Source organism: Chrysemys picta, chromosome 25, assembly GCF_011386835.1.
Source record: "Chrysemys picta bellii isolate R12L10 chromosome 25, ASM1138683v2, whole genome shotgun sequence".
Taxonomy (NCBI): Eukaryota; Metazoa; Chordata; order Testudines; family Emydidae; genus Chrysemys; species Chrysemys picta.
Genome location: NC_088815.1, coordinates 7757728 through 7781955, shown reverse-complemented (window position 1 = coordinate 7781955; position 24228 = coordinate 7757728). Strand labels below are relative to the sequence as shown.

At 51.9% G+C, this 24228-nt stretch overlaps 3 protein-coding genes across 5 annotated transcripts in view; 2 read left to right on the top strand and 1 right to left on the bottom strand.

The window, feature by feature from the left end:
• The first annotated feature begins 1399 nt into the window (after window positions 1-1399).
• PRR22 (proline rich 22) lies at window positions 1400-6240 on the top strand. The gene is made up of 3 exons (XM_065578101.1): window positions 1400-1451; window positions 2467-2529; window positions 4333-6240. The coding sequence occupies exons 1-3, from the start codon at window positions 1400-1402 to the stop codon at window positions 5505-5507; spliced, it is 1290 nt and encodes a 429-aa protein (XP_065434173.1). The 3' UTR covers window positions 5508-6240.
• Window positions 6241-9621: 3381 nt separating this feature from the next.
• On the bottom strand, window positions 9622-18057 carry LOC101934171 (la-related protein 6-like). Its single transcript, XM_008168888.4, has 4 exons — window positions 17822-18057; window positions 17287-17463; window positions 14754-14964; window positions 9622-11661 (listed from the first exon to the last, which is right to left on the bottom strand). The coding sequence occupies exons 2-4, from the start codon at window positions 17451-17453 to the stop codon at window positions 10600-10602; spliced, it is 1440 nt and encodes a 479-aa protein (XP_008167110.2). The 5' UTR covers window positions 17454-17463; window positions 17822-18057; the 3' UTR covers window positions 9622-10599.
• LOC122172281 (C-type lectin domain family 4 member A-like) overlaps window positions 17916-24228 on the top strand; it is a 21200-nt gene continuing 14887 nt past the window's right edge. The window contains exons 1-2 of one of the 3 annotated variants that reach the window (XM_065578207.1): window positions 17916-18181; window positions 19664-19900. The gene's annotated coding sequence lies outside the window, so the exon portion shown is untranslated. Of the gene's footprint in view, window positions 19901-24228 lie in introns of all 3 variants that reach the window. The other 2 variants (XM_065578206.1, XM_065578205.1) reach the window with 2 other exon arrangements.

Sequence of the window (24228 nt, the reverse complement as noted above, 5' to 3'; positions counted from 1 at the left end):
CTTTCCACTTAGAGTAGGGATGTGTTTTCTTTGCGGAGTCTGAAGAGTACAGGGTATGTTCCCCAAAATAACATCACTTACTTTGTAAGTACTGAGTGGATTTTCTGAGTTCATCCATTAATTGTCAGGTAATTAAATTTTTTTAAAAGTTGCATTTTGTCAGAGCTTTTTGTCCCTGGTCATTTCCCTGGGCATTTTCTATCTGCCCAAAAGTTAGCAGAGAGGTGAATCTTGAGTAGAGCTGGTGCAATTGTGTAGTTGGGTGGTTTATTTTTAATTCTTTAGGATGAACGGTTGTTTTTTCTGCTGTTATTCTTCAGCAACCAAAGTTTCTCCTTAAGCAGAGACTGGCACATAACATCTGCTGTAGAGAAACTCGCCTTATTTTGTAATGGCCGCCATCAGCCATTGCTCTCAGTGGAGGGAGACCAGAAGTTGCCCTAAATTAAGGTGATCGCTCTCTCTCCCATTGCAGTAGTGGGAGTGAAGCCAAGCTGCCCTCAGCGAAGAGGACAGACCTCTCTGCTGTGTGGTGGCAGGCTATCTGATGCACCTAAGACTAGCTGGCTAAAGTAGGAGTAGACATTTAAGAACATTTGCAGCAGAGTTCATATGATCAGGGGGTAGCCATGTTAGTCTGTATCCACAAAAACAACAAGGAATCCAATGGCACCTTAAAGACTAACAGATTTATTTGGGCATAAGCTGTTAGTCTTTAAGGTGCCACCGGACTCCTTAGAGTTCATAAGAGTGATTATCTGTGGAAAATACACAGGAAGCCGGAACTGCTGCTGGAAGGTCTTGTGTGGTGTGTGAGACATCACCATAAAAACTCCCTAAAGACATCAAGGTAATAATATTACATCCTCCTCCTATGCCAAAGTCTCCTCTCACCCTGGCCAGTCAGGTCACCATCTCCAAGCCTTGCAAGGCTCTTCCCCTCCCCTTCCCCTCTGCAGTCGTTCAGTTCCATCTGTAGAATAAGCAGAGCCCTTGTGATGTCACAGGCCTATGGGATGTTGGTGTGAGCCAGGTCTCCCAGAGGGCCTGGGATGTGGGGAAGCTCCCAGCTCAACACAGCAGAGCCACCTGCTTGCTGGACCTCAGGCAGAGCAACGCTAAGCACTTGGGGGGGCTGATTCTCCGTCCACTCACACCAGGACAACGCCCTGGACTTCAGTGGGTGCAGCGGAGTAAGTGAACAGAGAACCACAGTCCTGGTATTCAGTGTCAGGGCCACTGATCTCACTGCCCACTTCGCCGAGTAGCCTCAACCAGGAAGAAAGCTCTTGCCTTGGGCAAAGCAAAGGAGCTAAGATGGCAGCTACGGAGCATTCATTCATAAGCGGTTTAAGCCCATTTTGGCCTCTGCTCCCTCCCAGGGGCAGGGGCGATCTACATGGGTTACTATCCCACCCCTGGAGATGAGCTCTCGGCGAGCGTGGAGGATCGTTAGCACCCACCGACCCCTTTGGTGTCCTGCACTTCCTGGGAACTTGTGCACTTGGGGAACTTTCCATGGGAAAATGCAAGCTTGTGCCAGACACAGCTGAGAGAGAAGCTAGAGAGAGTGCATGTGGGAGTGCACATGCAGATGAGCCTGGGAGAGAAGACGGAGCGGAGATTTACCTGATGAACTAGCTGAGGTGTTGAAGGATTAAAGGAAGAAGCAACACACTCGTTTTATGCTGCGCTGCAAGAGATGGCGCTTTGCATGCGCCACATTAAAGAGGAGGCACCAGTTCTCATCTTGCAAGAGCTCCATGTCCTATAGGTCACACTTTAACCAACCCTTGCTGAAACATCTCATGGCAACACCACCCATTCTCCCCAGACAAGGCAATCCCAGGATCAAACTTTTACTGCCGGATTTAAAAAAAAATAAAAAATTCCTACCATAAAACTCAGGTAGGTTACTCCAAAGGTAATGACTATCTCAGCACTTTTAGGGGACTTAGAACCTCAGTTGTTACCTGGAATTCTTTCCCGAGTAACCATCAAAACAGAACTTCTCAGCCGTGGCAACACTGGAGTCAATTCTCCTAGATACATCCAAAGAGCAGTCGTGTAACCTGATTGTCCTTCAGACTGACACAGCAATTATGCAGCAACCAGAACCGTTCTACCAGCCACATGATGCCTATGGTCCCAGACCCTTAGATCAATCGGAGAGCCAGTCAAACCGGCCACTCCAAACATTTGTCCTTCCAAACAACCCTGCATCAGTAGGTAAGAGAACTAATTCTCTGTTCTGCTAGTCTATTCCTCTTTTAAATTTCCCCCCTCAGATTTATCAGTCCTGGGTATTCTCTTCAGGAAATATACTGCTGGATTCTCTCCTTTTCGTTCTCTTCCAATTTTCTTTAATCTTTTGAAGTTAATCATTTTACACCCTGCCAAAATACTCATCAAATAAAGCGTCATTTCAAAATGGGGCCGTGTGACTTTTCTGTGTTACTATTTCAGGACCATCCAACCTGTACCATCCCCCAAGTCAAGAGAAAGACGTTTTCACTGGACCCCCTGCAGGTATGTTTAGGACACATAAGATTTACAGACATAAGAATTAAGACTGGAATTTTCATAAGACCTGGGCACTGTCCAGGGGTGCGCTACTCACCACCGGAGCACCTCCTTGTGGCCATAGAGGAGGATTAGCTCTGCCCATCTGATGCCTCTTCCTGCAGATGCTCACTCTGACTTTCTCTCGGGACTCGACTGCTCCCTCTTTGTGGCTTGGTTCTCCCTTTCTGCGGGTGCATGCCAATGTCTCTCTGTCCAGGCAGTCTTCCAGTTCACTGCCTCAATGGTGCCACTTCCCCACTGGCTGGTAGGGGAACCCAGGCCTGCCCTCTTCTCTGGGTTCCAGCCTGGGGACCCTACACCCAGCCGCTAAGGTCTGTACAGTCCCACACCTTGCTGCGGTTTCCTACTTCCTATGTTGCCTCTATCCGTCTCTTTCTCCACCCTCCTCCAGGCATGTCCTTCCCTACAAGCCTAGCTCCCTTCTCTCCCTAGTCTCAGGGAGAGTGACTGCAAACCTCCTCCCTGCAGCCCCATTCTGCCTCCAGCTGTCTGACTTTATACAAGCCCTGGCTGTTCCGCTCAGGTGAGCTTCAGCTTTCAATTAGTCCTCCTGGCTCCTCCTCCAGGTGCAGCCTCGGCAGTTAATTGGCCCATTTAGCCACCTTAACCCCTTCAGGGGCTGGTGTGGACATCCCATGACAGGCCCCTAACGCCCTTTGCAAATCTCATCTGTAAAAGATAACAAAGGGTGCTAGGCAGACAGCTGCCTGGTGTCCGGGGAGAAGATCTGCTTTCCCTTCCACTCTCTTGTTGGTTGCTCATCCTTATACTCCCTCCCTGGTGTGTAAACTCCCCTCATTTTGCACATGCACACACACCATCTGAATGGTAAATCAGTGCAAGCTACTCTGTGGCTTAGTCAACATGGAAAAGTTAGGTTGCAATAGCTTTGGGGGAGGGATAGCTCAGTGGTTTAGAATTGGCCTGCTAAATCCAAGGTTGTGAGTTCAATCCTTCAGGGGGCCATTTAGGGAACTGGGGTAAAAATCTGTCTGGGGATTGGTCCTGCTTTGAGCAGGGAGTTGGACTGGATGACCTCCTGAGGTCCCTTCCAACCCTGAGATTCTATGATTCTATATCAGTCAGAGGTGTGAAAAAATATATCCCTAACAAACGTCGCAGTGCCGACCTAACCCCCAGTGGAGATGCAGCTACTTCGATGGAGGAACGCTACCATCATTCAGGGTGGGGGTGTTCCTACACCCATGGAAAAACCCCTTCCAGCAGTGTAGGCTGTGTCTACACTACGGGGTTGGGCCGGCACAGATACGGCAACCTAGCTATGCTCATGTCATCTTCGTAGCCTAGACACACCCTGTGATGTCAACGGCACCTGCATTGTGATCAGTTTACACTAAACATGTCACTTACACTGTTCACTTGGGCCCAGAGATTCCCTGGGAGCTGCACCCTCTGACTCCACACTGCGTTTGCCCCAAATCCCAGATTGGTGCAAGTGACGCTATTTTTCCACTGGCACCGGTTTCGGACCAGATGTGTACCCAGTGTGTAACCTACGCTCCTACCTGGGCCACAGCAGAGCCTTGATCCTTTGTGCCGGACCCTTAGCTGGTGTACACGACTCAGCCCCATTGAAATCAAGGGAACTACCCCACCAATTGACACCAGCTGAGGATCTTGCCTTTGGCGGGTCTTGGCTGGGGGTGAGTCACGCGCTCCCGGAGGATTTATTTACTCGTCGGCTCCGGGGTCCCCACGAATGATGTTTTTATCTCCGTTGCCCAGGTTTCCAGATGGCACCCTGTGGGTGCTTTTTCGATCCCCGGATATATCGCATAGAATGGGCAATGACCAATTTCGTGCAACCGTCAGTTTATAAACTCACGGGTGGATCAAGTTCACCAAACGCTTACCTTCTGGACACCCACAGATACCTCAAGAGTCCTGTCCAGACAGTCTCCTACCCAGCTTACCACCCGATCCCGAGCAACTCCCAATACATCATGCCTTATTTCAATCAGGAGGGCCCCGCCAATGGGACAGAACAAGGTAATTTGGTCCCTGACCCACTCCACGACTCCCAGTTTCTTGAGATGCCTCAGCCGCAGGAAGATGGTCAGAACAATGACAACAAACTGCCGCAACTCCTCGTATCGCTGCCTGGACTTAGCCAGAATGAGCAAAGCCTCCAGATAAGCACCTACTGCCACCTTAAGGATAGGCCAAGTCCCCACAACCCAGACTTTCAAGGGTTTGATAGTTTCCAGGTGGAAGGGGAAGAACTCAAAGAAAATCACATGAGCCAGAACCTCCTAGTGAATACACAGATCCCAGACATTTGCATCGAAGATCAAAACCCTCTTTCCAGTCCCAGTGTTGCAAACGCACAGGTGATGGCGGAGGCAGCGTCATGTCCCCTGCAGGGCAGCCTCGTCGCTGAAGACAGCGAGGGGCTGGACACAGAGGAGCCCTTCGATCTGCCTGAGAAGGTTTTGTTGGAAGATGCAATGAAGCTGTTTGATTGCTCTCCAGCTAACTCGGACTCGGAGGTTTCCAGAGATAACCTGAGCCGCACCCTAACGTCCAGCGAGAGCGAAAGCAAAGATTGCTGCTTCCCGTGTGATGACTCGTCCAGCGACATACGGTCCCTCAATCTGCCTGATGAGCTGCTGTCTTTTGACTATAGCGTTCCCGAGATCCTAAATACAGTGGCCAGCATGGATTATTTCTATGACCTCAAAACTTTCACTGAGGACCCCAAGTGGGATTTGGAGCGGGTACTGCAGCCTCCCCAGGACAGCGGGTCACTCCAGGACCCCAGGCAAGAGCCCCAAGGAAAAGAGAAGCACAGCAGTGCATCAATAAAGAAAGGAAAGCAGACAGACAGCAAAAATACGCCTGCCTCTGCCCAGGAGAGCAGCACGTCGGACAGGCAGGAATGCCTGGTGACAGGCATCTGACTAGCCCATTCGGAGCAGCTGTACGGAAGCAAAACTGGGCTGGAGCAGGGCTGGGTGATTGCAGTTAATGACTGAGCCTAATGAACCATCCTACTATTATTCTATTAAAAGCGATCTATCCGGAAACCCACTCTGTGCCCGCATTTAAGAGAAGGTTCTCAGGGTGTCCCACGTGCTGCAATAGAGGGGAAGGAGATGAAAACGGGCCAGGTGTCTGCAAGGGTGATGAAACCCTGCAGATTGATTCCAAGATCAGTCATTCATCATTCCCAGATATTACAGTTGGTCAATGTGTTACAGGGCTCTTAGAATATATATCTAGCTGTGCACGACTAATTCAGACTGTTACCATAACTGCCTTTCGGGGGTGCATTGGGGGCTGATTCCCAGAGGTGCAGAAAGTCCCTGGGGAAATTAATTGGTTTTCCTTCTTCGAAGAAAGCCGGTTTCAACAAAAACCGGCATTAGTCAGTGCAAAGGGGGGGGGGGATTTATTATTAAGAGCCTGCAAAGTGGGTGTGTCAAGTACAGCTCAGGATGGTCAGAGTAGACACCCCCATTGGACACCCTCCCTTGGACCATCCAAGGTGCTGGGCAGTGGAAAAGGAGGCCCTCAATGAAAGCACGGAACCCCGCAGTCCTGCCCCGCCCGGAACACATGGCAGTGAATTGCCAGCGGTGGGGGTCTAACCCGAGCTAGCGTGGGAGTGTGGATCCAGCAAATGGAGCACTAGGCATGGTCTCAGAGTGCATGATGATTGGCAGGGGCGGTTCTAGCTTTTTTGCCACCCCAAGCACGGCAGGCAGGCTGCCTTCGGCGGCATGCCTGCGGGAGGTCCGCCGGTCCCGCGGCTTCGGCGTACCCGCCGCCGAATTGCCGTCGAAGCCGCGGGACCGGCGGACCTCCCCCAGGCACGCCGCCGAAGGCTGCCTGACTGCTACCCTCAGGGACCAGCAGGGCACCCCCCATGGCTTGCCCACCCCAGGCACGCGCTTGGAGCGCTGGTGCCTGGAGCTGCCACTGATGATTGGACTCTGTAACTATTACAGGGCTCCCTTCGAATGAAGTTTAGAGGAGCCGGGTAGGGACAACTCAGGGTGTAAAAATTAGCTCCCAGCAGCTCCTCTCTGCCCACCCCTAGGATCTCCTCCTCTGTGACTCCCCTTTACCCACGTGCCCCACAGTTGGGATGTAACTGGTCACATCATGGGCCCTGGGCACACAACGAGGCCCCGGATCCTTGGTGCTGGGCCAGGCGGCAACGCCTGGTGTGTGCCGTGGGGAGGGGATATCCCTTCTTCCCCTCTGGGCCCAGCAGAGGTAGTTGAGAAGATGGAGGCAAAGGGAAGAGGAGGAAGAGGAAGTAGTGCTGCTGCTACTGCCTAGGATGACCAGATGTCCCGATTTTATAGGGACAGTCCCGATATTTGGGACTTTTTCTTATATAGGTGCCAATTACCCACCACCCCCACCCTTGTCCCGATTTTTCACACTTGCTATCTGGTCACCCTACTACTGCCCGGAGGCTGGGGAGAGGCTGCAGGTGCCTCTGCCTGATCTTGCATCCTGCTTCTTGCTAGCTGGTTCTGGGGTGCAACCGATGGTGCATTTAATGCGCGAACGCTGTGATGGCCTGGTGCATCCATCACCCCACTGCAGAGCCTGGCAGGGGTGGTTCAGCTTCTCTCTGCTGCAGTGTTGGAGCCAATGAGGATCATTGTCCTTGGTGACTTCGCTGTCCATGCACATAAGGACTCGTGGGGGTTAGTTCAGTATCTCAGGGCTGCCAGGACAACCGGGGGGCGGACCCAGCCATTTTCTGGCTCTCACCTAGAGCAGGCCACAAGCTAGCCCTCAGAGAGCAGGTGGAGGTTACATCCTCGTCATGGGCAGACTGGTCCTTCACTCGGTGAGAGCCTGTTTCCATGGGCCATCTGAGATTAAAGGAACCAGTCCACTTCCAAGGGGTTCACTGGCACCTTCCTTTGAAGCATCTGGAACTAGCCCCTGTTGGAGACAGGATAGTGGACTAGATGGACCACAAGCCTGTCGGTCCTTCCTTCCTAGAGTACTGCTTCATGCAGACACGCTGCTACATCGCCGCTCAGAAGGCAACGGAGACTCCCAATTGGTTTCTAGGTGGGATTGATTGATAGCGGCAGTTTTGATCCGTAAAGCCCTGAACAGTTTGGGACATTCCTGCTCCTAATGTCTCCAGGCTACACCATCACCGTTGCAATTTGCTGGGGGCCCAGAAGCCAACAGCCCGCTAGCTTAAGCCGGTGGCAGGGGGCATCTTCCATCTAGGGAGCCTAGATACAGGTACTCACTACTCCTCCTTTATTCCAACCCAGAATGGATGAGCTCCGGAGCAAACACAAGACTTATCTAGTGCCCCAGCTTTTCCTCAAAGGGGCGAGTTAAGCAATAAGGATTGGTTGGATGGAGGAGCCAATTAAGTTGTGGAAGTTCAGTGAACTGGGTGATTTATATTTCAAAAGACAGGGTCAGTGGGCAAGTGTTTATGTGAAGATTATTTATATACCCATATGTACCTTATACAGCTTTGCTTTACGAGCACCTAGGACCCTGGAGAGGTGCTTTATAATGCAAGAAAAAACTGTATAATACAATAAAATCACTTGTTTTCAAACCTGTTCCCAAAATTGCATTTCAGATGCCTCTGCTTCTTTACCCCTCTCCAGCTCTGCTACAACTGTCCCTTAAATAGGTACCGTTGTATGATATGCATCAAATCCAATTACTGTCACGTTCATGGTAGGGCTGCTCACAACATTAATTCACACACCATTTTGAAAGTGGGACGTTGTTTCCAAGTTGTGGGCTTTGAAACTGATGCAGTTCTGTTCTCTCCCCCCACCCCCCACGTACCTTTTTATTATTTACCAGGTTTTTGATGAAATAATTATTGAATTTTTTTGTTTAATAGCAATTGCATGTATCATGCACCCTGGCTTCTGCACTCACAGGGTGGGTTTGTAAACACCTTCATTCAGTGCAGTTGTATGGGGTCCAACAGAGGATCCATTTTACTAATATTTGTCTCATTTGGACTGTAAACTCTGTAAGGCAAGAACGGTCTCTCACTATGTTTGAGCAGCCCGGGGCCTCGCTGAGTCAGGAGGTGACACTATCATTCATAGGTGCTAGAATGAGGAGTTGCAGCAGCACCCCCTGGCTTGAAGTGGTTTCCATCCTATAAAGGGTTTATAGTTTGGTTCAATGACTCTCACCACCCCACATTATACATTGTTCCAGTGGCCCTGTTATCATTTTTAAGGGAGGTAAAACTTGGGGTACACAAGACAAACCAGGCTCCTGAAAGAGGTACAGTAGTCTGGAAAGGCTGAGAACCACTGAGTTAATGGACTTTTCCTCTTTGCTTAAGTAGTGGAGGCTCACAGCACAGACACCCTGGTGCAATCGCTCCTGGTGCTCCCAGCCTGGGATGCCCCTACATTAAGCACCTGCATTAGAATTCCCTGGGGAAACCACATTGTTATGTACAAAGCACTATTGTGCAAATAGGGTTCTATCTACCCTATGCTGCTGTGGCACCATAGGTTAGACGCTTCCTTCTGCCATGGAAGAGGTTCTTCCATTGAGGTAGGTAATCCACCTCCCTGGGTGGCAGGACCTAGATTGACAGAATTCTCCTATGGGCCTGGCCACATCTACATCAGGGGCACAGTACTCTGGGGTGTGAATTTGTCATACCACTGAGCAACGTAGCTCAGGCACGTTAAGTTTTAAGTGTTGACCAGGCTGTAGAAAGCACTTTGCAATTGAGGATTCTGCATCGTTTTACAAACTAGTGATTTCAACCTTACTATAGCCCTGGAAAGTAGATAATTAAGTACTTATCTATCCCCTCAAGGAGCCTAACCCCCCATAGATCCCCCAGTTTTTTCCCCCCCTTTGCAGATCTCTTATTAAAAGTTTTACCAAGATCAGTATTTGGAGTGGACACAGAAGTAGTGTCTACAACCATGTGGGTTCTAGGGAAGAGAACGTGACACCTTTTTATTGAATCAACAAAAACTGCTTTGGAGACAAAGTCTATATGGGTGGGGAAGGGACTCTCTTACCCCAAAATTACCTTGCCAGTGGCTGAAACAGTGTCCTGATTCCATCCTGGAGAGGGCAGACCTGCTCATTGTGTCCTAGAACCCATACCACTAGTGAAGATTCTCCGAGTCTGGGGGATAAGTGTCTATCCCTTTGGGGTAGGAGGGCTTGAATTTAATCCCTGGCAGGAGGCAGTGAAACAGCCTAGGTACAGGATGAAATGAGCATCCCTTTGCTAGGAAACTCATTTTGAAAGCAAAGTTTTCCAAAGAGGGAGATACTTTTGCAGCCCGCAGAGAACCCAGGAAAGATGTGCAAGGAGAAAGCAATGGCTCGAATGGTACAGCAGGTGCCTGGAATACTTCAACTCTCTTTATTGATCATTTTAACATTCCATCTGCATAACCTCACATGTCAACACACAAGACTCTATTTAGAAACAACCTATTTACATCATCCGCTGCCAAGCCGGGCCGTTACAGAATACCACATCCTGGAAGTCTGGTTCTGAAAGGGTATAAACTCACCCCTAGGTGACACTGCTCTGAGAACTGAAGGCTACATTACTGGATCAGAAAGAGGAACAAGTCCCTGAGTCTTGCTAGCGATAGGTGCAGGCTGAGATACACATGCAACTATTTGGTAGCGGATAGCGTGGGAGTTAGTGGAATAAAACCCTTAGCTACAATAAAATCTCAGCAGCATGGCTCGGCTTAGAAAGTCTAGATACTAGACAGCACATGGACAGAAGCAGCCACTACAGCGAGAGAGAAATGGTGGTTGTTTGGTACATCCTCTTCCTCAGCATCTCACCTCCCAAGCCGACTAGTCGTTGAACATCCCTCTTAAACCCTAAGTTCCTAATACTTCAGACTCCAGCTTCCCGCAGGGCTGCGCTTAAGTAGTTAGCAGATAACCTCTTTCCAGGGTCACTGGGCTAATTTACTTGAGAGAAGAAAAAACAAAAACAAAAACCACACAGAAGAACCACAACGAGACACACTAGTGTCTTAGGACCAGCTTTCCTCTCCCAATGCTGTTGTAGAAGCCTTTGGTGCCATCCGGCCCATGGGGCAGGCGCATCACTCCAGGTCGAAGGCCAAAGGAATCTGGCATCTTTCTTAGTGCCAGAGAGCTGCAGGGTAGAGCTCTGGTTTCCAGAGACTGGCTATGGGCAGCCACCCGTCGCCGCTGGACCCAGGAGCTGCCAGAGCCAATCCCGCTGTCCCAGCAGGAATCGGACAATCTTCGGAACTCGGGACTCGTATCTGGGCTGGAGGAGCCACCGTTGCCCAGCTCGGCAGCCAGGGGCGAAGGGCAGTGGGGGTGAGCCAGACTTTTATTGGAGAGAAGAGGGCTGGCGTGAGGGCTGCTGAAGAAGCCGGGTTTGAAGCTCATGCCCAGGCTGCAGGCGGACCACACTGGAGCGGAGAGATACTTCTGCATCAGGATGGGAGGGGAAGCCGGCATGCTGTCGGACTCCGAAGAGCTGCAGAAGAAAGAGTCTCCCGCGGCATAGGCCAGCGTCTCCGACGCCTGCTGCTTCCTGCCCAGCTGGTCCACCAGCTCCACCTCTTCCACGTCATCCCCGCTCTTCTTCTTGGAGCCCTTCCCGGAGAGACGGACCACCTTGATGCTCTCCCTGCCGGGGGAGCCCAGGCCATGACTCAGCTCCTCATAAGCCTTCCTAGCACTCTCCAGGTTTTCATACTCCACCAAGGCGCAGCACTTGGTCAGGAGCTCGGGGTAGCGGGAGGAATACTTCTTCACGTCGGAAGGCAGCTTCTTGCCCGGCCTCAGGATGCGGATGGAGGTGATGGCGCCAAAGGGGCTGAACATTTTAGTGATGGTCTCAATGAAGCTCTTCTGGAGCGGTGGCGACACTCCCTGTTCCTGGGGTAGGAGGTTCCAGGCCAGGAGCAGTTTGCTTGGCGGGATGCTCAGGAGAGACTCCGGGATGGGAATTTTCCTTCTCACCTTAGTCCCTTCGTCGTTCACCTCCAGCAGCTCCGAGAACTGCAGGGCATAGAGAGTGAGCCTCCAGTCTCGAGTTAGGTATTTCACCTGTCAGCAAGAGAGAAGGGAAACAATATTCTCCTGCCATGAGGATATTCAAAGACTCCCCCTACTCTTGGGATGTACCTGCACAGAATTCTCTGCACCAGCTCTGGTGCTGTCCACGTGCAGCTATGGAAAGGGGGCACAGCTCCCCACATGCCCTCGGTTCCTTTCACATACACACCCCCCACAGCCAGTCAGAATGGTGTTCCCGCCTCCTTTATCCCCATCCCAGCCCTGGGCAGGATTTCACCCCCAGTGCCTCTGTGCTAAGAGAGGCAGTGGGAAAGTTGCGTATGGAACAGATCCAGGAGGGAAGCGCCAGGGGAAAGAGGAATAAAAATGTTGCTCTGGTGGGAACTTCGGAAATTGCCCTGATCCAAACGCTCTGTGGAGAGCGACTCCCCACCTCTTCCTGCTGGAGGGGAGCTCCCGCTCCGAGCTGAAGCATGTTGCCGGGGAGGAACGTGCCCATGCGCCTGGCCCTTGGTTATTTGGACAGAGCCCTGGAAGCGCACGCTGCTCTATGGAACAGGGCATGAGACCCCAGAGAGTTACCGGAAGGGGCCTCTTGGGTCACGGAGGCCAGTCCCCAGGCAATCCTGTCAGAATCCCAAAGGTTTATTAAGCCCCATCTTAAAACGACACCAGTCATGGAAACAGGGTGTTGGGGGAGAAGGGGAGGAAAGAACACTTCCCAGCTACAAAATATTCATTTTGGGTGCTCTCATGGCTTTTCCATAGCATGCCTCATCCAGAGAGGATTGCCCTAACCTCCCACTGGTTATCAGGTCACATTTCTGGGGAAGACCAGCACATGCTGACATGCCGAGTGTTGATGTTTTATAACTGGTCTTTTAATACAATTATGTCTTCCTCCTCCTCCTCCCCCCCCCCCCCCCCCGCTCTGTTCCTCTGCTTTCCTTGTTCCCATCTCCTACTGCGGTTGTCAGGTTCTAAAGCCCATCTGTTCACCTCTCCTGTCCCTACTATGGCACAGTGACCCCTAGGAACACAGCTTCTCCTCTTTGTTCGTAGCTGCTTTCACAGAAGTCCAGGCTAGCACTTGGGTTCCCCCCCTACCAGTAGCCAGAAATGAGAAGAGCTCAGCTGTCTGCAGTGCAGAGTTTGGGGACGTTGGTTCTAACTTATTTTCAAGGGGAGGAAGGGAGCAGAGGTTTCATAGATGGTATGGCTGGAAGGGACCGTTAGGCAGGAGGTCGGACTCATCTAACACCTCAGAAACTTCCATCCAGCTACACCTGTACTGAGCCCAGTAACATGTTTGGCTAAACCTCCTCTTCCAGAATTTTTTTTTATTTGAAGACTATGAAGAACCCAACACTTCCCTTGGTAGATTCCCCCTCACCTCTGGTAGGTGCCTTTGCTTGGTTTGAATATGGACAGAAAGCTGACTGGGTATGGCTAAGGTGAAGACTCGCTTTCCAGCAGGATGTACCACTCCACCCTTAAAAAGCGAGGTCTTTCCTGCTTCAAGTGAAGTGTGTCCAGTCTGTGGCCAGCAGAGGATGGTTTGACCCAATTTGAAGCAGTTTGGATAGGCCTGTGTGCATTCGAGCAGACGGATTGTGTACTGTCAGAGCACACACACACACACACACACACACACACACACACTATTCACCCACAAGCCAAGAACAGCTAAACATGAGTCAGAACTTGAGTATGCAGAATTCCACAGAAGGCCGCTGACATGTGTCTGTTTAGGCCAAGATTTCTCAAAATAGGAACCTGAGGTTAGTCTCACAAGTAAAGGACCCCATTTCTACCAATTCTGGGCAACCACTACCTCCTAGAGCAGGCAATGAATGTTGCTTCTTTCTGAGCACTTCTGAAAATTAGACTGCTTCTCTTCCCCAGAGCCGGTCACGCAATTTAAGAACCTAATTTGAGGCCCCCCATTTTTGAAAATCTGTGCCAAACAAACAGTTAAATCTTAACATCTACATCGAGCACTTTTCATCCTGAAAGATCCTAAAAGACTTTACAAGCTACCCACTGCCATCTACCTCTGAAATGCAGCCACCTCTGGGGTGAAGCACAACTGATAACAGAGTGAGGCTGCACAGCAGTTTAGGAGGAGGAGGGGCGGGGAATGCCGTATCCATTTGAAATGGCCAGGGGGCAGGCCACGACCCAGGTCGAAGTTGAGCCCTGCAAGGGCCAGAGGAGGTCAAGCTAAACTTTAGCACGTGATCGGGATATTGCCTTGGTCCTTTAGATCCAGTCCTAGCTTCCTTCTAGTCCAGGGGTACTCCGGACAAATTTTTTGGTGGCCTCAGTGCGGCCACCAACTCTGGCTGGTGGCCACTCTCTCACTTTTTCTTAAAATACTTAATTAGCTTTAGGAAAACCAAATAAATATGCACATAGGAATGTCCAAATCATTGTAATTTATTCATTGCTAGCTAGTCAGTCTGTTGTGAAAAGTGATTAACAAACATACAAGTATCACTTTTCACAGTAGACTTACTCAGCCCCGGCGAGCCTGGGGACAAATTAAGCCCTGGGGGAGGGCCAAGGGAGATGGGGGTGGGGAGATGGGGAAGGCAGTGATGTCTGGAGCCCTGCGACTAGAGCCCAAAGTCCCGCAGCTGGAGGACGGGGCCAGAGGATGGAGCCCGAAGCCAATGGGCTGGACCCTGAGGCCTGCCACCACAAAGCCAGTGCCCGGGGCTGGAGCCTGAAGCCCCACCCCCAGAGCCTGCTGCCCTGCCACCCCTGAGCTGAAGCCCAAAGCCTGAGCCCCACCGCCCCTGGGAAGATGGGGGACTCCCTGGCTGCCTGCTCCTCCAGCGTTGTGCCCCCGGTGATTCCAGAGGCGGGCAGGGCCCAACCCCTGATGGTGGCCCCAGCAACCAACACCAAGGAGCAACAGGGGCATCCAGGAGCAACAGGGAGAAGGGAAGGTGGAGGAGGCCCTGCTTTGGAAGGGGTGGGGAGGACAATCACAGCCGAGAAGGCTGTGGCCGCAAGAAAAGCCCCTGGTGGCTGCATGCAGCCGCAGTGGCCACATTTGAGAAACACTGCTCTAGTCACATGCACCAGGATGTGAGGGGCAAGGGGGAACCACCCACCTTCTTGAAAGAGGTCAGCAGTTTGATGCTGACGAAGCCCAATTTGTTCTTCTGAACGTGCTTGAGGAGGAAGGCATCCTTGGCCAGGTTCTCGTCAGACAAGTAGAACTCCACTTGAGACACAATCCTCTGGATCAGCTGTGCGTCGGGCACCGGGGAGTCGCACTCGAACGAGTCAGCCCCAAAAATGTCATTCAGGTCGTAGAAGCTCCTACAAGCAAGACAGCCGGGATCCCGCCCAAGGTTAACTGCACTTGCAGCTGGGATAAACAAGCACCCAGGCCTGGATCACTTACAGTGGGCACCTGTCACTAGCTGGGTTACCCACTTACAGACAAACACCCAGGTACCCCGGTGTGGCTGCAATCGAGGCAACGCCTTTAGGAATCATGAATACAAGGAAATCTCAGAGGGGCTTCCAATGCCGGTAAACACAGCACTTTCCCCACTGCCGTTCCTGGAAGTGACCAGCATTGCAGACTGGATCAGCATCACTCAGCCATGGAGACGGGGGTGGCTGGGTTAGAGACCAGTAGCGCAGCTCTGGATTGGAAGTGCTACTACTGGGTGGACATAGAAAGATACTCACATGTCCCTACCTGTTTGGGCTACAAGGTTAGGGAAGTGAGTGTGGTGCAGCAGCTAAAGGAACAGAACTGGGACACCAGAGACCAGGGCTCTGGTCCAATTATTATTATTGCTTGTGCAGATTGGCTGTCGAGGTGCTCACCTGGGGGAAGGCTGTTCAAACACCCTAGACAGGCACTCAAGAGATACCCAGGATTTGTTTCAAGAGGGGACGGAATAGTCTCTGGAACGACTACAACATTAGGATGCAAGCCGCTGGTGCTATTGCAAATAGTGTTAAGCTTTTGTTTAACCAGACATTCGAGCATTTAACGCTTGAAAAAAAATGCTGATTGCTAGCTGTGGTGCAACTACTCAGTGTATTACCCATAAGACCTGTTCTCACCCTGACTCTGTTGCTGCCCACTAATTATACCCTGCAAGCAAGATCATCATTGTAATGTTTTGGCAGCACGTGACTAAGGAGGGAAGCCCAGGGAATGGTACATTTGGGAGGGACAAGCTGTTGCGTCAGTCAGGTTCCCTCCCACAATCCCTAGAAGGGCGAGTTTCTTGATTAACTCCCCCTCCATGACCTCAATCCCCCATGTCCTGAAACTGGGTCACTTTGAAGGAGTGGGGAGTGAGATAAGGCCTAGATCTCATTCCCACGTTACAGTTCTCAGCCTGTAACACGGGGGGGGGGAGAGGGCGGCATCTCTGCTGTAGTCATAGGAAGAGAGCCCTGGGGAAGAAGTGGGCTGTAGCCCACGAAAGCTTATGCTCAAATAAATGTGTTAGTCTCTAAGGTGCCACAAGTACTCCTGTTCTTTTTGTGGATACAGACTAACACGGCTGCTTCTCTGAAACCTTAATTAGCAATGGGAGAGTTGTCCCAGATTCAGTCCTGCCTCAAGTGCAGGGGACTGGAATTGATGACCTATGGATGTCCCTTCCAGTTTCACATTTCTTTGCTTGTACCTAACTCCCCGGCAGAGACACCCTGGGGCGAGGCGCTTTAAAGGAGAGGCTGGGAAGACGTTTCTCCTATTTGATACTAACTCCCTTCCCCACCCCCAGGATTCTCCCCCATGTCCACGCATCTGGCCAGCATACCTACAATAGAGGGGGACCAGAAGCCCACAGAGAATCGGTTCCGCTGAGAGCTTCCAAGTTACAAACATAGGCGTAGAGCAGGGAAGTGGGTCCCATGGATACCCAACCTGCACTGAGCGGGTAGCTACCTGCTTGCGTGAGAAAGCCGTGTGAGAAGAGTACAGATTTTAGCCATAGGTTAAAAGCCATAATGGGGTCATTTCCCCATTGGCCAGCTCGGTCACTGATCTGCTGTGGCAAGGACCCGCTCTGCACCTCGGTCTCATCCATTTAGACAGTGGGCGCGTCAGGCCCGAGGCCATCTCACCTTGCGTTTGCACAGTACCCAGCACCAAGGGGCCCCCCAATGGTCTCGAGCTGCTAGTGCTATGTAATAACTCAGCATGGGAGTATTGTACACCCGCTGTGCCCTGGGGTAAAGGGCTACCCAAGCAGCAGGACACTGCAGAGCCAAGCCGGCTGGGAACTAGCCAACTCCAGCCTATTGGCGCTAGGTTAGAGGGGAACTTTCAACGCGAGAGCACTAGCTCAAGTCCAGATCAGTAGCCAACAGAGGCGGATAATATCAAAGGCCTTTGCGGAGGATCATGTAAAGTGTGTTGGGGTCTTGGTCTAACCCCCAGCAGCTCACATTGGGCACCAGTTGCCCCCTCTGTTTGCAGTCTCAGCAGAGGCAGAAAATTGAAGGGAGCCCTCAACTCCCTTCTCTCTCTCCGAGAGCTGGTTCCTCTAGGAGATGCAGCATACGGCAGAGCACTGCCTGCACTACTAGGAATCTGGAGATAACTAAGGCCTTATCTCCAGGGCTATCAGGGAGGGGTAGCCCCACAGTAGATAGAGAGACACATACCCATCAAAGTTCTCAAAGAAGTCTTCCTGGCTGAGTGGGGGGAGAGGCTGGCCCTTGTGCGGAAGGAAGTGCAGAGTAGAAAAGGGAGTTGTTTGTACTTGCATGGGGGTGCTGCACCTGGGCTGGGAACCAAGCCCCAGGGCCACCAAGGAACCATGAGACGACATGGTGCTTCATCTGGCAAGGTAGAAGAAATACAGAGGACAATCACAAGCAGCTTAAATGCCTCATATCGAAGGAGCATTAATTAGCAATCGGGCTAAGCCCTAGCACCTCTGGGCTTGGGAGTTCATAGCCCCAGTATCTCCAGGCTTGGCATGTGGGTTATGAATACAAGACAATTGCTTGAGCCCCAGCACCTCTTTCATTACAAATTCAGCACTACAATGAGAATGTGATTGGGAGCCCAGGGCACATATCACCCACCCCTCCCCCAGCAGGGATCAACACTACACCCCAAGAAGCATATGATGGACTCTAGGAAAGGGTTGAGCCTAAGGGCAGGAGAAAGCAGGTGCAAACACCAGCTTCTTACCTGTTTCACCAGGTGAAGATGCACTAAGAGCCCACCAGCTCCTTCTGCTACATTGTGGAGACCCCTAAGTTATTTCCTTTCCCTCCCCCCACAAACTGGCCCTACTAACAATACAAAGAGAGAATCCCCGAGGCCACTGGCTTATAATAAAAGCCAGACCCACCCAGGAAGCCACACAGCAGAGCTCTGGGGGCTGCCCTGGCTGCTAAGAGGAGGCAAATGAGCATCCAGGTGAAATGTGTTGTCAAGTTAAACAGCTTCACCTGCTCTGCATGAACCTCCTGCAGGAAATAGGGCAGGGCCCCAGCCTGAGGAGAGGCCTTTGGCTTCCTAGCAGGTGTGCCTGGGAGCTGAGACCAGGTATATGATGGGGGAGCTGGAGCTGGGTGGATGCATGCATTACAGAGCTAACCCTGCCTTTGTAGGCATGTTATGCACCTTGAGCTCAAGAGCGGGAGAAGTTGGTGAGCCCCAGCCATGACTCTGCTGGGACAGGGAACTTTCTTTGAGGGCCTTTTGCATCCCCAGCACTAATTTAGATGATTAATCTAGATCAGCTGCTGAAATGCTGCCTCTTGCCCTTTGTGGAGGCTAGAAAAGGGCTGGGAGACAGAGGCAGGACCCCACGTTCTAAGGCTACTTCCTTTGGACGCCCCTGGGCTGGTGGGTGATGCTGATGGCAGCACGGTTCTGGCACGTGAACCATCTGTAAAGGGGCAGGCAGGCAGCGTCCACTCCCGTCAGTGAAAAGCAAGCTATTAAAGGGCAGGGAATGTGCTCGAGCAGGGGAGTGGAGCTGGCCCTGCTCTGATAGCTCCAGCAGCATCTCCTCTCACCCCAAGGAAACCTGGTTGCAGCTGGTTTCTGCTCAAACCTACAAAGGCCAGGCCTGCGTGCAGCTCCTAGAGCTGAGATGATGCTGTTGTCACAGGAAGTTCCCTGCTTTGACCAGAAGGAGCCGCTCCGTAGCGGCTGGCTGCTGGGGTTGGCCTTCAGCTGGGGAAGGCGTTCACTGATGGGCAGGGAGTGAAGATATGGGAAGCAGGTGCCTTTTCCTGTCCTGGGGGTGGTGGCTGGAGGGAAACCCTGGGATGGAATCAGTACGGAAAGGGGGTGGGGAAGAAAGAAAAACACAACCCCCACCGTTGTGGGCCCAGTCTGACCTGTGCCAGTCACGTGGCACAAATGTGCTCCCTGGAGCCTTGTCCCCAGGCTGATCTCCCAGCAGGTCAGAGCAGCGCTCAGGCTGCTCTAAATTCCACCAGGCCCTCTTCCCTTGGTAATCCCTCCTATTGTCTGTATACCAGCCAGGCTAGCTGGATGCCAGACTGGACTTCCCCACCCCTATGCCCGGGGAATTGCCAGCCAGCCAGCTCTGTCCCCCAGTGCCACACAAGTGCATTTGTCTGCCTGGATTCCAGCTCGCCTTTGAGAGCGTATTAATAGAAAAATAACAAAATGAGCTATGCAGCTGTGAGCATGTGCTGGGGCCGGGCGTGTGAACTGTCTGCTGGATGCAATGACCAGGACGGATCAGAGCTGGAGCAATAGAAGGGGCTAGAACTAAGAGTGAGGCATTGACTTTCGGACTGGGGACACGGAGGCGGCGCTTCAGGAAAACGTTCCATGCGCTGAGCTCTGCTGGGCTGTGGAACAAGGGAGCGGGGGAACGGACCCCAGGGGAATCATCCGCACTGGTCTAATGAGTGTGGTGGTGATGGACCAGCTGCGTGACCCTGGCTCTCCCATCTTGGTTTCTGGGACTCAGCGCTCATTGGGCGGCCGGACAGAGCTGGTTACTCAAGGGCTTTTCCACATCAGTAATTCACCTTCTGCCTCCAGAAAGAGGAACTGTGCTGCTGAAGAAACAAGAACTCCTGTCTTCAATTTCTTCCCCGCGGTGCTTTGGACACAGCTCAGGGAGCAGGAGGACACGTTCTGGGGTGACCGGCCTGCCCTTGTCAAGAGCCAGCTGCGGTCCCAGGGTGCTCCTCTGACCGAGGGGGGAAGAGAGCCCCGCTGAGTACTCGCTCTGCGCGGCTCGTACAACAGCAGAAGACGGGAGAACGCCTTTGCCAAGTAAGTGCTGGGGTTCACTGGGCATACGGACAAGGAGGCGCTGACCATTGTCTGCGTTTTAGCGACAGTTAAAAAGTAGAGCTGAGTCCAAGCCAGGCAGGTCCCGGTCCGAGCTCTGCCAAAGGAGAGGGATCTCCAGGCTGGGGATTTGGGGCAGAGCACCTCCAAGCCTGGAAGTGGGGTGCAGAACCAGCCAGAATAAGAAGCTCTAACCCATGTTTGGGCTCCCTCACAGAGCTGGGATAGAATCCAGGAGTCCTGCTTTACGCACGCTCTGGCCCGAGACACAATTCCTCTAGCAGAGCTGGGAAGAGAACCCGGGAGTCCTGCTTCCCAGTCCTCTGTTCTTACCACTAGACAACACTGCTTCCACCAAACCATCCACCCCCTTGCCTCCCCCCAGTCGTTCTCTCTTTTAAACCCTTTCGTAGCTTTCAGCTGGGGAGGTTTAAAGCTGAGTTGATTCTGTGGTAGCTTCTGGCAGGTAAGAAAGATACCCATGTTGTGCATTTGGAATGGGAGGGCGGTCTCTGGGCCACGGTGGGCATGGGGATTGGACCATAGCGCTAACGGATCTGAGTTAGGCTGGGGGATGGATGCGTGATTTACCCAGCTTGAGGGTGAAGCTGGATTGTGGGTGGGAGGGGCAGATATGAGGTCTGAGTTCAGCTTGTTGATGGGACCTAAATCCGAATGCCCTGGCTTTCAGTGGTCCATGTTTATAACCGTTCTCCTAATGCTGTTGAGTGAATAGATGCTTCCTCCCGTTGTCACTATTGTCAGGAAGTGCTGTGTCTGGGGGGATTGCAGTTACAGATGTAGTGTCTTACTGATTGCTTGGTGGAGACAGGGTCATGGGACCCCAGCTGGGTTTTGCTTCAGGGCAGGGAAAAAAAATAAACCCACAAACACCCTGCGAAGAAGAGAGGCGTGTTTAATTCTGCACTCTTCACTTCCCCCTAGATCCAAGGTAAAGCCCAGGATGCACCACTTACTACCTGCCTCATGTTCACCCTGGCAACATAATGGAAAGGATTGGCCATGCTGTTCAGGGCAGGACCCAGAGGTGATGATCCACAACATTGCCACTAAGACTTGAGAGAAAAACCCCTGGCCCAGATCCACCCCTTCTTTGTTCAAAACCAGTGACAGAGGACTCCTTCTGAGGACACAGATTCCCTCTCCTTAAGCTGTCAGGGGGATTTGTCCCTGCAGTGCATTGAAAATGGTTTTTAAATTGTAGGCTGTCACTTTAAATTTCAGAGGGTTTTCCTGGCCCTGCTTGCAGCTTAGGAAGCTCTGTAGGGAAGCATGTGTTCTGAGCTAGCAGCAGTCAGTCTGCAGACAGCCAGGCTAGTAAGGTGGGTGGGGTGAGTTATGCCTCTCTGCTTTAAGGAGCAGTCTGCTTTGTCTCTCTCTGTTTTGGGGTTCTTGTCTGTAATGATGCTGTGTTCTAAGAATAAAGTAGTGTTATGTTGCAACTGTCCAGCAAGAGTAGTTATGTATTGATCTTCTCTGTAAGTATGCCATGAACATCGCCGTACCCCACGGCCTGTGTGTGTGTACCCACCCCTGGGGGAGGCCCCAGGATCAGTGTGATGCCGTGGCCATGTGCCCACAAGCCATGTACCCTTTCAGCAGCTCTGGCCCCAACCTCTCCCTGGTAGCAGCTCTCCATTCAAACCATGTTAGGAGGGGGATTTCTACAGCTTCCCATGAGCAAAACTGAGCAAGCTTGAGGCTGTATTTCATGTAAACTCTGTGGGTTGAGGGGAAGATAGCTGGGGGCATTGTGGGTCAGGACTTAGGCCCTGCTGGAGAGGGGTCAAGCTGGGATAGCAGAGGGCTGCAAGTCAGGTATGAAGTGCGTTGGCAGAGCTGTATGGGGGGGCTGGATGAGCAGGGGCTATTACAGAGCAGGCCTGAGGGGCCTGGGCTGAGCTGTACGTACATGCGGAGGCCAGGGCTGGAAGAGTGGAGTGGGGCGCTGCAAAACAGGATTGAGGGGCATTGGGATGGGTGTGTCTGAGATGCTCCCATGCCACCAGACTGCACTGGGCACGTGGGGGTGGGGAAGCACCACATTGTAGTTCCCAAGGAAGAAAATGTACAAATCTGAGGCGAAACCTTCCAACCAAGCCAGCTCCGAGATGGGATTTGGGCAAAGGAAGATTTCACTCTTCCAAGAGTCGGAAATGCGACTGCTTTCCCTCGGTAAGGGCCTGTACAAACCAGCCCGACGGGTGTCTACTGAAAGAGGAATTCGCCCCACTGCACCTGTGGAGACGGTGCATGGGGAACTCACAACGTGACCGGTTGTTGCTGCAACTTCCACGCTTGGCTGAGCCTGGGTGCATGGGGTTTCCGGTGCTGGGGGAAACTGACAGTTAAAGTTCTCCTTCCTTCCTTCCTTTGCCTTGAATAACTCAGGCACTGAACTGCCTCCCACCCTGGCAGACACAGGCTATTTCATGATCCTAGAAATGCTGGGCTGGAAGGGACCTCACGAGGTCATCTAGTCCAGCCCCCTGTTCTGAGGTAGGACCAAGTCAACCTAAACTCTCCCTGACAGGCGTTTGTCCAACCTGCTCTTCGAAACCTCTAGGGGTGGGAATTCCACCACCTCCCTAGATAACCTGTTCCAGGGCTTGGCTCTCCTTCTAGATAGGAAAAAACTATTATCAACCTAAATCTCCTTTGCTGCAAGTTAAGTTGATTCCTTCTTCTCCAGCCCTCAGTGGACATGGAGAACAACTGATCACTGTCCTCTTTGACATCAACCTTTTCTATATTTGAAGGCTGTTATCATGTGGTCCCTCCACCCCAGCCTTCTCTTCTCTAGACCAGTGTTTCTCAACAGCCGGTCCCTGAGATCTCCCTGACACAGTTTAGGAAGGCCCGAAGCAGGTCCCTGGTATCAAAAAGGTTGAGAAACACGGCTCTAGAGTCTAGACTAAGCGTGTCCATTTCTTTCAACCATTCCTCAGAGTCCAAGTTTGCTAAACCTTTTCTTGTTCTTGTTGCTCTCCTCCGGACACTGGGTCCAATTCGGTCACATCTTTCTTGAAGTTCGGTACCCAAAGCTGGACACCGCTCAGGCCTTGCCGGTGCGGAGTGGCGCAGAACGGCTGCCTCCTGTGTCTTGTATTGACAGAGTGTCTGGGTAGATGGGCCACGCCTCCCTCTGGCTAACTCGCTGCTTCCTGTCCAGCCAAAGTTAGCAGTGACCATCTGATGGCAAGATTTGCCATGTGGAATAAGGACCTAAGGCCCGGGGGTGCTGGCAAGAAGCCAACGCTTTATTTTCTGGCTCCATGTGACTAAATGTCCCTGCATGTGACAGGACTCCAGCTCAACCGACTCCAGAAATACCATCTTAAAAGGAAAACGGGAATAAAACGATTCCAGCCAATAATGCCAGCCAGTTACTAACGTCCATCTCGGCGCCACCATGGTGGTGACTCTGCAGCCGCTTTCTGGTCTCAGAAGGGTTCTTTCTCCAGCCCTGTTCAGCTGCCGAGGTGGAGCTGCCCCATGCAAGATTTCTGTTCCCAGTGACTGGGTGGGAGCTCCGCTGACAGCCACCTGCTAGGGGCCCTCAAGAAAGAGGGAGCCATTGTCCTCCTTGGTTTTATTTAGAGGTCTTCTGTTCCTCTTTCGGGACTGACCGTTTTCACTTCCCCGTAGATCTGAGGAGGGTGGGAGAGTGCAGAATTAAACACGCGTCTCTTCTTTGCAGGGTGTTTGTGTGATTGGTTTTTTCCTGCCCTGTGATGGGGGCAGCTCTTTGGGATTCTTGCTGTAATATTTCTTCTCTGGTCGAGTTTTTGATCTACCTAGTTCTTGTCTGGCATTCTTTATCCAGAGACCCCAAAGCATTTTACAAAGGAGGCAAATATTAGTCTACCTGTTTTTCAGATGGGGAAACTGAGGCACAGAATGACAAAGTGACTTAGCCGAGGTCCCACAGCAGGTCAGTGCCAGAGCCAGGACAGAACTCAGGTCTCCCAAGTCCTTGTCTAGTGCCCTATGCACCAGGTCACATGGCCTCCCATTAGTCTTAGGGAAGGCAGGATGGCCTTGGGGATAGATCACTAGATTAGAACCCAGGTTTTCTGAGTCCCATTCCTTGCTCTTCCACTGGCCTACTGGGTGACCTGGGGCAAGTCACTTCCTCTCTATGCCTCAGTTTCCCCATCTGTAAAATGGGGGATATGTCTCTGGCCTCCTTTGTGAAGTGTTTTGAGATCGACTGAGGGAAAGCGCTAGTTAAGAGGTGGTGGTGTTAAATCAAGTTCTCTGATGTTTGCTGGTTTTTTTACTAGCCC

Bases quoted from the DNA above. Each gene is read 5' to 3' on its own strand.
- LOC101934171 (XM_008168888.4), bottom strand. From the start codon at position 17,453: ATGTCGTCTCATGGTTCCTTGGTGGCCCTGGGGCTTGGTTCCCAGCCC. The intron at 14,965-17,286 runs GTATGTGTCTCT...TCTTGCTTGTAG, and splicing joins TTCTTTGAGAACTTTGATGG to GAGCTTCTACGACCTGAATG. The intron at 11,662-14,753 runs GTGGGTGGTTCC...TCTTGCTGACAG, and splicing joins TGCTGACCTCTTTCAAGAAG to GTGAAATACCTAACTCGAGA.
- PRR22 (XM_065578101.1), top strand. From the start codon at position 1,400: ATGGGTTACTATCCCACCCCTGGAGATGAGCTCTCGGCGAGCGTGGAG. The intron at 1,452-2,466 runs GTTAGCACCCAC...TTACTATTTCAG, and splicing joins CTCGGCGAGCGTGGAGGATC to GACCATCCAACCTGTACCAT. The intron at 2,530-4,332 runs GTATGTTTAGGA...TCCGTTGCCCAG, and splicing joins TTTCACTGGACCCCCTGCAG to GTTTCCAGATGGCACCCTGT.